Below are 13,491 nucleotides of genomic sequence, written 5' to 3'. Positions count from 1 at the left end.
TCTTGCGCTGCATTAAATATAAATATACATATATAGGTGTCTCACTGACATATATATATGTATATATACCTATTCTATGTGTATATATCTAGTCTATTCTAACCTGTCAGTGTGATTTTACTGTACACTGCGCTGAATTGCCGGCTTTTCAAAGGACACCGGTGCGTACAAATCGGACAGTAATACGGATGTCATACGGATGATGCGAGTCTAAAAAACGGATGATGCGATTAAAAATCGCATTGTACTCGCATGACACTCGCATGAAAATCGCATACGTTCCATCCGTTTTTTCGGTCCAGATTACGGACCGTTTTTTATCTCGCAAGTGGAAAGGGACCCTTACTCTGAAACTCTTCAACAGATCAAACTGATTCTGAGACTGTTTTTTCGTGACATATTGTATTTCATGGTAGTGGTAAATTTTGGTCGATATGATTTGCATAAATTTACACAAATATAGAAAATTTGACAAATTTCACAATTTTCAAACGTTCAGTTTTTATGCCCTTAAATCAGATAGTTACACCACACAAAATAGTACATAATTCTTCCCACATGTCTACTTTACAATCAGCATAATTTTTGAAAAGTTATTTTAGGGTTAAAAGTTGATCAGAAATTTCTCAATTTTTCCAACAAAATTTACAAAACTATTTTTATTAGGGACCACCTCACATTTGAAGTGACTTTGAAAATACCCAAAAGTGACACCATTTTGAAAACTGCACCCCTCAAAGTCCTCAAAACCACATTCAAGAAGTTTATTAACACTTAAGGTGCTTCTCAGGAATTAATGGAATGTGGTAGAAAAAAAATAATATTTTACTCCTTTTTCACAAAAATTTAGCATTGGCCCAAATTTTTTTACTTTCACAAGGATGATTTGTTGTGTAATTTATCCTGAGTAAGTCGATACCCTATATGTTGGGGAAAACTACTGTTTGGACGCACAGCAAAGCTCTGAAGGGAAGCAGCACAGTGACTGTTTGAACTCAAAAATGACTGCAATCGAGAGAGGACGCCGTGTTGCGTTTGGAGAACCCCTGATGTGCCTAAACAGTGAAAACACCCCACAAGTGACCCCATTTTGGAAACTACACCCCTCAAGGATTTTATCCAAGGGTATAGTGAGGATTTTTAACCCAAAGGTACTACAGAGAATTTGTTAACTATTAGATCGTCATACTGAATATGTCGTCATTAGTTTTGAGTTCAAATGCTCGCTACTCAAGTTTGCATCGGGGTGCTCTGGTATGCACAATATGACAGGTGCTCAAGCGACCCCGATGCAAACTTGAGTAGCAAACAGTGGCGCTCAACACTAGTCGTCATATCGTCATCAAATTATTTTTTTTACTTTTGGAAAACACCAACCCTATCCCTTGGGTCAAAGAATGAAATAAATAGAAATTTTTATAAAATAAATAAGACTGTAATCTGACTAAGGGCATGACATACTAATTATTGGCTTTTGTAGACTGTGATAGTGTCTGGAGATTTTCCGATGCTAGGGGGAGACGCTATAACCTTATTCCCGATCACGGTTTTAAAACTGCAATGAGGGAATGAGTCCCCTTAACAGCCGCCTTTTAATGCATATCGGCGGTCGTTAAGGGGGTAAAGAAAGGCACACCAAGCAACCAAATAAAAAGGAGGAGCTTGGGAAATTTTTCAGCATGACCAATTTGTGAAAGCAGACATAAGTGATATACTGCAGATCCCAAAGCAGCAATGCCAGAGTTGACCAGGACAGGATACTGGAGAAGAGGAGGTGGTGTAAGGCTTCTCACCCAGTCCACCAGTTTATTTATTTTATCTATTTTACTCACTTATATAGCTCCATTAATAATTCTACAGCGCTTTACTGACCTCATCAGTTCTCCTGATCTGCACTGTTAATGGGCGAAAACCCTGAAACATGTGTCTGGAAATTGAGTTTCTGGTTTAGCTTCCTATTCTAAGTGGTGGCAAGGGCCTCTTAAGCAACCCATACTGACCTGTAGGGTTGCCACCTCCAATACCAGGCACCAGAGCTTCAGTCTCTTCCTCTCTGAAGAGGCTATTTGCATATTTAATTTCCTAGGGGAATGTTACAGGGCTTATAAGTCTCCACACGCCAGCTTGGCGCTCTCCACGAGCAAAAACTTTACCCACATTGAGTTTTAGTACAAGCTATTGTTGTACAGTAACATCTGACTTGCAGGAATTCGGAAGATAATAGGATTACCGTATATGCTGCTGTTTAATGGCCATAGCAGCATGATTTATGCATCATTTAAAGGGTTGTTTTTTCCGATCATTCCTAAAGCAGGCAACATGGAGAAGGTCCCTAAATAGGCCATTATCTCCTCCAGCCCCTCTTTGGTCGTCATTTATTGCAGCTCGCCTACTGATGGCTGCAGCCAGTCACCGACCTCAGTCGTCCTGTGCTGTCCACCCGTGATCTCCTACATCTATCATGTATATAGCCAGCACGCCATTGCTGAGGCCAGGTAAAGACCGACAGAGCGGCGGATGCAACGTGTGAGGATAGGTTTTTATCATATTGCTTGTCTGTAGGCACATTTTTAATAATCTTGGAAAACCCTGATAACCTAGGACAGGAAAGCCCCCGGACAATAATAGCCTCTTGACTATGTGCATCCAAACCAAATGTCTAGATGAAGCCGAGAATATTTGGGTTATTTCCATAATCTTGTACTTTCGCAGCCTGAAGGTTCTTTTTTCTATTTTTTGTTCCATTTTGATTGTAGGGTTGCTGAGAAGGAGCCAATCAACAAGATGTCACTGCATAACTTGGCCACTGTCTTTGGCCCCACATTACTAAGACCCTCGGAAGTGGAAAGTAAAGGTCACACAAACCTGGCATCAGACATCTGGTCCCACGACGTTATGGCACAGGTAAATATACGCGTTTTTGCCTCTTGGTGCTTTCCTCTGCTGATATGGAGCACATGCAGGTGGGATGAGTAGCACTTGTTAGTTCCTCCACAGTTTACAGATGGCAAATAGAAATTGTGTAACGCGGAGAACCCCTTTAACCAGGACTGACTACTGTATTCTGTGTAACAGCTTGAAATACTTACTGAGCATTTTACACTTTACACGTACATGTAACCTGCATACAGTAATGCTCGTCTTGCACTGATTCTGAGTGACTTCTTCTGTTCTCATCCAGAGCTGCATTTACAATTCTGCTGGAAGTCATTAAGAACACTCAGCAAACTTCCTAATGAACAAACTCAGAAGCGGAGATCCCGTGTCTTGTTTCCTTTTCCTAATCTCTGCTGGGAGATTTCAGTCCTAAAAACCGTAGCCTTGTGAATGCAGCTCTGGAGCAGATAAAGCGATGTATTTAGAAACGTACTCCATGCTTTGTGTCTTTCTCCTTCAGGTCCAGGTCCTTCTCTATTACCTGCAGCACCCCCCGATCAGTTTCTCGGAGCTGAAGAGGAACACTCTGTACTACTCCACAGACGTGTGAGGCGACAACCAGGAGAAGACCAGGCGGCTCCTCTTCTCTCTGTACATTTGGCAAAAGACATTCGAAGAATGATCCCACAACCCAGAGCAGCCGCCATCTTGCTCCTGTTCATTTCTTGAATCCTTTTGTACAGAAAAGTGGAAAGAAAACTATAAAATGAGCGGCCCTGTGCTCCCCTTGTAGCGAGCTGTATTTTGTATATTGGTTTTCAGGCATTATTTTATGTAGGAGCAGGCGACCCCGGGGGAGCGGAGGTTTGGAGAACTTTCTTATTATCCACATTCTTTCATGTGAGTGAACGGTTTGGGAAAATCTTGACACCTCGGCTGAATTAAAGGGTCTTTTAACCTGCCATATTCTCAACAACTTGTGCTAGAGACTGCAAACTGCACTGTATCCTTCCTCCCCTCGGGGACCACAGGGGCCAAACATGAAACCCATCGTTTGACAATTGCCCCCCGCACATGGCGAGTGGAGGTTGATGAACATTGGGGTACTCTGCTCAGTTCTGCGATATTTTCCTTCATAGACTTGGCAGGATATGAGCGGACTCTCCGTCCTAACGTTTTTAATTCTAAACCGTTGCCATGACGTTTTCTTCTAACTTTTGTCTTCTATTGTGGATGAAAAGTGCTTTTGGTCCTTTTTTTTAAATTTTCATTTCCTGGTGGATTTGTCACTTGTGATTTTTGCTGCTTTCAAAAGGTGGTACGTTTGTTACTCCTCCGGGAATGAGGAAATTGACCGGTACCCGAGCTGTACCACAGCCGGCGAAGTGGCGCATCGGCCCGTAATCATGACCAATCAATTCTGAGAAGTCCGGTGCCCCACGCTGACGCCAAACACACGCACAGTCCCCTTAGAAATTAGGTCTAACTTAATTGGGAAAATGAAGTTATAAGAACAGATGGTCAACATGTCGTGTGTTTACATCTATCCTAACACCAACATTTTGGAAATTAAAGGTTGCGTCTAGCTTAGATTTCTTTTTTAGATCCATCACCGCTGATCCACGGAGTGTGTCTGGTATTGCAGCTCCGTCTAATGAATTACAAAGGGCTGACCTGCAATACCGCACACCACCTCTGGACAGATGTGGTGCTCTTTTTAAAAAAAAAAAGTCATTTTTTTTCTTCTAATCCAGGACACCCTGTGTATTCAGCAGCAGTGGGGGTGACTGCACAGGCCGTGTTCTCTGCTCCATTCACACACATGCACGTGATAATCCATGGCAGCTTCTTGTGCAGTACATTGCTTCTATTTTTGAGTTTCCTTTTTTTGTTCCTATTTATTTGTATCAAAGGTTAAAATAATAAAAGTAGAAAAGCAGAAAAAAGATATTTAAAGAAACCAGAAAGTAAAGGGCGAGGTGGGGTATATAATACAATGGTTCTCCTCCATCCATTGTAATGACACTGAAGGACACACATGACTGCTTCATTCTCGGCTGTGCTTTTAGGAAACCCTTAACCAACCCTCCAGAGGGGAAGGAGGGGATTATTATTTTATTGTTTTTTCCAAGAGAAGCTTTTAATTGTCATCGATGTGTCTGAACAGGGCAGTAGACAATGCGGGCTGTGATCTATCAGCCGCACGAGGGCACAGATTTGGCTGCTTGTACGGCCATTTAATTGATTTTCAATAAAGGGATTAGATCTGGTGTAGGATCCATAAGTTAATGTGATAGGTGATATTTATTATGGCCCCGATTCATCATGTGCTTGGTTACTTTCTTGTCTGTCTTTTGGTTGGTTCGTGTTTGTTTTGCTTTATCTGTTGCTTGTTTGAGTATAATGTTGCATGACTCTTTAAAATGTTGCATGTAAGGGTACTGTCACACCGTGCAATTTTCGTCGCTACGACGGCACGATCCGTGACGTCGCAGCGTCGTATGAGTATCGCTCCAGCGTCGTAGACTGCGGTCACACTGCAATCACGGCGCTGGAGCGATGCCGAGGTTCGCTGGTAACCAGGGTAAACATCGGGTTACTAAGCGCAGGGCCGCGCTTAGTAACCCGATGTTTACCGTGGTTACCAGCGTAAAAGTAAAAAAAAACAAACCGTACATACTCACCATGTGATGTCCGTCAGGTCCCTTGCAGTCTGCTTCCTGCTCTGACTGAGTGCAGCCGTACAGTGAGAGCAGAGCGCAGCGGTGATCACCGCTGTGATCTGCTCTCACTTTCCGGCCGGCGCTCACAGTCAGAGCGGGAAGCAGACTGCAAGGGACCTGACGGACATCACATGGTGAGTATGTACGGTTTGTTTTTTTTTACTTTTACGCTGGTAACCACGGTAAACATCGGGTTACTAAGCGCGGCCCTGCGCTTAGTAACCCGATGTTTACCCTGGTTACCAGCGAACGCATCGCTGGATCGCTGTCACACACACCGATCCAGCGATGACAGCGGGAGATCCAGCGACGAAAGAAAGTTTCAAACGATCTGCTACGACGTACGATTCTCAGCAGGATCCCTGATCGCTGCTGCGTGTCAGACACTGCGATATCGTAACGATATCGCTAGAACGTCACGAATCGTACCGTCGTAGCGATCGTAATTGCACTGTGTGACAGTACCCTTAGTCTTCAACTGCACAAAAAGTCAGGTTTTGTACTCCGATAGGGTGCAGGAATACAATTGTGCAATATTTTAAAAAGTCACAAATGTTCAATTAGTCGATAATAAAAAAACCACAATCAGATTCTCAAGCAAATCTACAAAATCACAAGTGCTGAAAAAAATAGCTTGAAGGTGGTGCAAAAGCCATGCTGAATTTTGTACAAACCTAAAAACACAAATTTTTAATAAAAAAAAAAAAAAAAAGTTAAAACCAATGATGGATCACCATAATGTTTCTCCTAGGACACCCCCTGATCTGTCCACAGACTATTCCTCCTGGGGATAGCGGATAAGTAATTGTTTGTTGTTTGGCTTTCTAGAATTTGCATTCTTATAATATTGGTCTGGTCATTTTATTATTCAGTAACTGCATTAGTGGTTTGTTTTTTTTTTCTGTGGCGGGGTGGGGGAGTAGTTGAGGGTGACTACATTGTACAAGTTTGCAGCTGACCGTAACCTGAGCCCCAATATTCATGAGGTTCATGTTTCCTCCTTTTCATGGGTTAATCATACATAAGGTGAATTCCTCGCCTGCTCACACTGGTGCTCCAGTCCCCAATTCGTCTAATTTTGGGATGATATGTAGTTGACTGTACCACCACAGCCAGGGATGTGGCCTTATATATCCCATTAAGGCCAATTTTGCACCAGTGTAGTTTCTCCCCTATCACAGGTCTAATAACTTGATCTGCTGGTTTAGTACAGGTCATCATTCCCTCGTCAGGATTTTCTGTAATGCAGATGTAGGAAAAAAAAAACTTACGGAAAATATAATCATCCTTCACAGGATGGAATTGGATCTTATTTTTCAGGCTGCAGTTGTTTTATCCGGTTGAAACTATAAAACTTCCATCATTTTCATTCCATATTTACAGTATTAAAGAGAATCTGTCAGCAGGTTTTTTGTATGTTATCTGATAGAAGCACAATGTAGAGACAGAGCCCCTGATTCCAGCGATGTATCACTTATTTTACTGGATGCAGCCGTTCTGATGGTCACAGTTTTCTGTGCTGCCGACCTCAGATGTTGAGCTGTGTATAACTTGTCCTCACCACAGTTTTCTGTGTACATTGTATGATAGAAAGCTGATAAACAGCGCTTGTGTTGGACTAGGAGGCCAGTTATCCTGTAGTGATACTCTGCTGATAAAACACTCATTGAAACAGCAAAACACAGCCCAGTAAGTGACATATCACTGGAATTAGGGTCTCTGCCCCTACATCATGATGCTCTCAGATAACATGGCAAAAACCTGGTGACAGATTGTCTTTTAACTCATTAAAGTAATGCTAAGTGACTGTAGGAGACATAAGAAACTCTGTAAGTCCTTGCACGGTTATAACCTAAACATCCTTGCTTGAAATCCAGTGCAGAGAGCCGGTCCGGCAGGAGAAGCCAAATTTCACAACCTTCCTGAATGATGAGCACTAGCAAGGGAGAGGAGGGCAAAATAATTAGACCCTTTTACTTTTTAATAAGAACAGTATCAATGAAGGGAACATGAGATGCTGCTTGGATTCTTTGCTCCTATATATGTATGTGGTTGGATTTGCCATCACACTGCAGTGCAGCCGAGTTCGTCTTGGTTTCCTCAGATAAGAAGCCATTTTGTGCTTTGATCACTTTACTTGCGCAGTGATTTTCTTTTTCTCTTGGTGCAGTTGAAGTCTTGTTTTCCTGTTCATGACCTTCATAAATGTTAATGTCGTCTTGAGAACATGATGAACCTTGAACAATTGTGGGTCATCAGCAGATCTGCGCTGTGCTGTTACTGGTGCTAACACTTTGTGGATTCTGGTAAGTCCGTCATCCTTTCCAGCTGGAGATTTTAGAAGGAGCCGTGGGTACTGCTGGAAGTTGTAGTGTCGGCCTTGTATGCAGAGGGTCACATATATTTATTCTCTTCTCACCCATCTTTTTACGGATCAAATTACTCTACGTGTAAAGTGGAGGAAATTAACCGTACTTAGATTTTTTGATTTCTGTAAACTTCCGAGCTCCGCTTGCTCAGCAGCCCTTGCTGGCTCAATGTCTGCATAGAACAGCTATTTATCTCATGAGATATCCCTGTATGTAGTAAGCTAGAAGAATGCGCTCAGACATGAATATTGCTGGATTTGTAGTGCTGAGATGTACCTTAAAGAGAATCTGAGAACAGCATATCGGGGCAGAGACCCTGATTCCAGTGAAGCCACTCTCTGAACTGTGTGTTGCTGCTTCAATTTAAAAAAAAAACAAACAAAAAAAAACACTTAGCAGGAGATTATCACTAGAGGACTAGTTGTTTCCTGCGATATAGTCCTCCTACCTTGTGTAAACCCGCCACCACCACTGATTGACAGCTTTCAGCCTATGCACAGTGTACACAGAAAGCTGTCAATCAGTGATGTGGGTTGTGTTATAATGAGCTCTGTATTCAGAGAACTGATAGATCTGCAGCAGAGAAAACAGCGATTTTATCAAAACTGCAGAAAGCAGCCCAGTAAGTGACATCACTGGAATCAAGGTCTCTGTTTTGCACATCATGCAAATTTCAGATTACATAGCAAAAACCTGATGACAGATTCCCTTTTAATCTAAGCTTGATTTTTTCAAGTTTTACCCACAGTCCTCACGTTGCTCAGGGCAAGTGTCAAAGCCCATGATGGTCACTTCTTGCAGTTCCAGACTAGCTATTAAGGGAAGTAAATACAACACTTTAATAATTGCCAGATGTACTAAATATGAAACGTACTGAATAGAAGCTACTCTAGGGATAGAACATGTGGCCAGCGCTCTGCCGCCTTGTGTGAATGAAGTCCTATTTCCTCGTACAGTCACATGTGACATAGTGCAGCTTATACCCAGTAACCTGACCTGAATTCACTGCCAATAACTGGGGTGGCCCTATCAAGAGAAATGCAGGAGAAACCTACAGATCCACCATGAATCGATACGAACCCCACAGGATAACAGGTGCTGAATTACAAAAGTGACCTATCTATGGATTAGACACAGTCCCAGACGCTCATATGTACTGCACATGTGTCTAAGGGCGAAGCTTAAAGGGGATGTTCACTGCAAACAAGTTATCACCTACTCACAGGTTAGGTAATGGCAGATCGGTGGGTGTCCAACTGCTGGGAACCTGCAGTGATCGATAGATGGCCAAACTTTTATTTCCACTCCAACATAGCACAGCAGGTTGGACGCCTGACTGCTCCTCCATTCATTCTTTAAGGAGCTGCTGGAAAAAGTCGAGTCCAGCGCTCAGCAACCCCATAGGGAATGAATGCTTTCCCTGGTTCTCGGCCGGCCTGCCCATGTTTTTAGGACAGCTTTGTTACCTGCGTCTTTTGCCTTTACACTAGTTTTCCATTCCTTATGATACAGTGACAGGTCTAGTGAATCTCTAATCCGATTCTAGAAGTTCACAGACTGTGGGTTGGGGAACATTTATTTAAAGGGGTCATCCGGCCTTCGGGTACAAGTCTGCAGTCACTCTATGCATGTTGTGAGGAGTTTCCGGCTTCGGGAGCGGCGTGCACATGACCGCAATTATGCAATTTGCATACATGTGGTCACATGCCGACTAGACGTGCGCAGCATCGCACAATCCAAGTGATGCAGAACATGTCTAGTCGGAATGTGGCTGGAAGTATGCAAATCGCAGATTGTGGTCACATCGCAGCCCACTCCAGATGTCAGAGAGTGAGGACTCACAGGTCTGCAGTCACATAGAATAACTGTAGACTTCCAGCTTAACCCCTTTAAAGGAAAAGCGGCTATTTGTATCTTCCATGATCTACTGAAAATCCTGTTTGTGTCTGATCTTGTAGTTTTCATATTTCTTTGTTTTGTCTTTTTTTCAGAACTGTGTAAAAAACAACAACTTGTATTTGTTCTGTACAACCAAGTAGCCATCTTGGTATCCAGTATATCTTGATGTAACCCGCCAGGCCATCCATGGGAAACTGCACAATAAACTTGTTCATTTTACTTGGGGACGATACCGAACAAGAACCCCCATCCTGCACTCCACATTTCACACGGTCATTGGCAGCAGATAGAAAATATAATGGTTTCCTAGATTTCTTTTGGGGTTTGAGAATTGTTTTTGTTACATCAATATTGTATTTATGAAGCCCAAGGAAAAAATCTAAAGGGATGGAAAAATCCGCCTTGTATATTTTTATTTTGTGTCTGTACTGTTGCCGTGTCTGTATATTATTATGATGCTAGAAATGGAGCAAAAATAGTAATGATAACGTTAGTTAATAAAAGATTTACAAAATGTCGTTTTTGATTTTCTCTTGAATAAAGGACAAACCCCTAACAATGAGCAGAAAGTAAAGAATTAGTAACTGGAGAAGATCTTGGCCCTGTACCCAAGTGTTTCAGGCATGTGAATCCCACCATGTATTAAAGAGGGACTCCACATCATACATGTAGTTTTATAAAAAATTATTTCTCTAGACGCGCAGCATATAGCAAAGCTCCTATAGACTTTCATTAGCCAGATACAGTGCCTTGCGAAAGTATTCGGCCCCCTGGAACTTTTCAACCTTTTCCCACATATCATACTTGAAACATAATGTAAATCTTTGGTGAAGAATCAACAACAAGTGGAACACAATTGTGAAGTTGAACAAAATGTATTGATTATTTAAAATTTTTGTGGAAATTCAAAAACTGGAAAGTGGGGAGTGCAATATTATTCGGCCCCTTTACTTTCAGTGCAGCAAACTCACTCCAGAAGTTCATTGTGGATCTCTGAATGATCCAATGTTGTCCTAAATGCCTAATGATGATAAATATAATCCACCTGTGTGTAATCAAGTCTCCGTATGAATGCACCTGCTCTGTGATAGTCTCAGGGTTCTGTTTGAAGCACAGAGAGCATCATGAAGACCAAGGAACACAACAGGCAGGTGTGTGATACTGTTGTGGAGAAGTTTAAAGCCTGAATTGGATACAAAATGATTTCCAAAACTTTAAACATCCCAAGGAGCACTGTGCAAGCGATCATATTGAAATGGAAGGAGTATCATACCACTGCAAATCTACCAAGACCCGGCCGTCCCTCTAAACTTTCATCTCAAACAAGGAGAAGACTGATCAGAGATGCAGCCAAGAGGCCCATGATCACTCTGGATGAACTGCAGAGATCTACAGCTGAGGTGGGACAGTCTGTCCATAGGACAACAATCAGTCGTACACTGCACAAATCTGGCCTTTATGGAAGAGTGGCAAGAAGAAAGCCATTTCTCAAAGATATCCATAAAAAGTGTCGTTTAAAGTTTGCAACAAGCCACCTGGGAGACACACCAAACGTGGAAGAAAGTGCTCTGGTCAGATGAAACCAAAACAATGCCAAACGATATGTTTGGCATAAAGGCAACACAGCTCATCACCCTGAACACACCATCCCCACTGTCAAACATGGTGGTGGCAGCACCATGGTTTGGGCCTGCTTTTCTTCAGCAGGGGCAGAGAAGATGGTTACAATTGATGGGAAGATGGATGGAGCCAAATACAGGACCATTCTTGAAGAAAACCTGTTGGAGTCTGCAAAAGACCTGAGACTGGGACAGAGATTTGTCTTCCAAAAAGCCAATGATCCCAAACATAAAGCAAAATCTACAATGGAATGGTTCACAAATAAACGTATCCAGGTGTTAGAATGGCCAAGTCACAGTCCAGACTTCAATCCAATAGAGAATCTGTGGAAAGAGCTGAAAACTGATGTTCACAAACGATCTCCATCAAACCTCACTGAACTCGAGCTGTTTGCCAAGGAAGAATGGGCAAGAATTTCAGTCTCTCGATGTACAAAACTGATAGAGACATACCCCAAGCGACTTGCAGCTGTAATCACAGCAAAAGGTGGCGCAACAAAGTATTAAGTTAAAGGGGACAAATAATATTGCACGCCCCACTTTTCAGTTTTTGAATTTCCACAAAAATTTAAAATAACCAATAAATTTCGCTTAACTTCACAATTGTGTTCCACTTGTTGATTCTTCACCAAAAATTTACATTTGGTATCTTTATGTTTGAAGCATGATATGTGGGAAAAGGTTGAAAAGTTCCAGGGGGCCGAATACTTTCGCAAGGCACTGTATATGCTTAATATATCTCTTTCCACACTTTTGCCTCATCTCCATTGAAAATTGCACTTGACTATGCTTTTTAAAGGGATTGTCCAGTAAAATATGACTTATTCATAAGTCAGGTGATAACTTATAGATCCCTGGAGGTCTGACAGCTGGGACCACCACTGAGCACCAGAAGGACTCTTTTAGCCCATTTATCAGCTGTATGCAGACCACCACTCCATTTTCATTTTCTATGTGACTGCCAAGTTCTATCCTTGGCTTTTTCCATCGGCCCCAAAGAGAACGAATTGAGCAGTGGTCAAGAGTCTGACCTGTGGCTTTATTATAAAGATTTTGGCCACCTATGTGGGTCTCAGCTGTCGGTCCCCCACCTCCCTATAACAACACCTGCACCTCGCATAGGTGAAACTTATTTTTACAAAATAAACACCCTTTAAGAAAAAAAAAAAAATTCTATATAAGGCAACCAAATGCCATCCATTTTATAATGGAATTCTACACATTTTTGAGTTAACTCAGTGTTTCTCAATTGATCTGTTGCTCTGCATTAGACGAACAGAGATTTTTTTTCCAGCTCCAAAGTTCAGGTCCCCATTGATTTCAGTGGGGTGCAAGTTCAGGTACAGTTCTGGTACCACAAACTAACTTTGGTCGGGTACCAGCACCCGAACTTCCACAGGTCTGCTCATGCCTAGAAGCGTGGTGAAAATGATACATCACCAGATTTCACAATACAAGCTACATACGTTATTAAATAGATCTCAGACATGGTGAGGCTGGTGTATTTGCTTTGAAAATCCATTTCAGAGTGACTGTACAATCCGATAATTAAGATGTGCATTGTAAGTCCAACTATAGAATGAAATAATTCACAAGTCTGAGTTTATTCAATTTACACTCCCTCCTGACTGACTGACAGCTGCAGCATTTACTGAGCAGTGTGAGATCTCAGCAGCTGGAGCTGCCAATCAGGCGAGGCAAGCAAAGATTGAGATAAACATTCGTAAATAAATATTCAGCCATTCTAACATGGATTTTCAAAATAAGTATACCAGCCTCGTCAGGTCTAACATTCAGTAAAATAAACAGTTTGCTGTTAAAAGTGGATCTGTCACCAGATTTCACAATGCAGACATTATACAGTAATGTGATGTAAGGAACAATTAAATCTTCCGTAGCAGTACAGCTCTACTAATTCAAGTGCTTCTCACTAAATTAGAATATCATCAAAATGTTAATTTATTTCACTTCTTCAATACAAAAAGTGAAACTCATATAGTCATT

General features: G+C 41.9%; 1 protein-coding gene across 8 annotated transcripts in view; it reads left to right on the top strand.

Annotated features, from left to right (window-relative positions):
• Window positions 1–10,386, top strand: part of ABR (ABR activator of RhoGEF and GTPase) — a 430,921-nt gene extending 420,535 nt beyond the window's left edge. For 6 of the 8 annotated variants that reach the window (XM_077294253.1, XM_077294252.1, XM_077294257.1 and 3 more), the window contains 2 exons: window positions 2,757–2,904; window positions 3,398–4,155. In XM_077294253.1, the coding sequence (XP_077150368.1) occupies window positions 2,757–2,904; window positions 3,398–3,487 (238 nt within the window). In that variant the 3' untranslated portion in view covers window positions 3,488–4,155. Of the gene's footprint in view, window positions 1–2,756; window positions 2,905–3,397; window positions 5,316–6,071 lie in introns of those variants that run through there. The other 2 variants (XM_077294251.1, XM_077294259.1) reach the window with 1 other exon arrangement.
• Window positions 10,387–13,491: the final 3,105 nt, after the last annotated feature.

The sequence above is a fragment of the Ranitomeya variabilis genome, chromosome 3 (genome assembly GCF_051348905.1).
Source record: "Ranitomeya variabilis isolate aRanVar5 chromosome 3, aRanVar5.hap1, whole genome shotgun sequence".
NCBI classification, from domain to species: Eukaryota; Metazoa; Chordata; class Amphibia; order Anura; family Dendrobatidae; genus Ranitomeya; species Ranitomeya variabilis.
The sequence above is the reverse complement of the archived record's forward strand: the minus strand, read 5'-3'. Positions and strand labels throughout refer to the sequence as shown.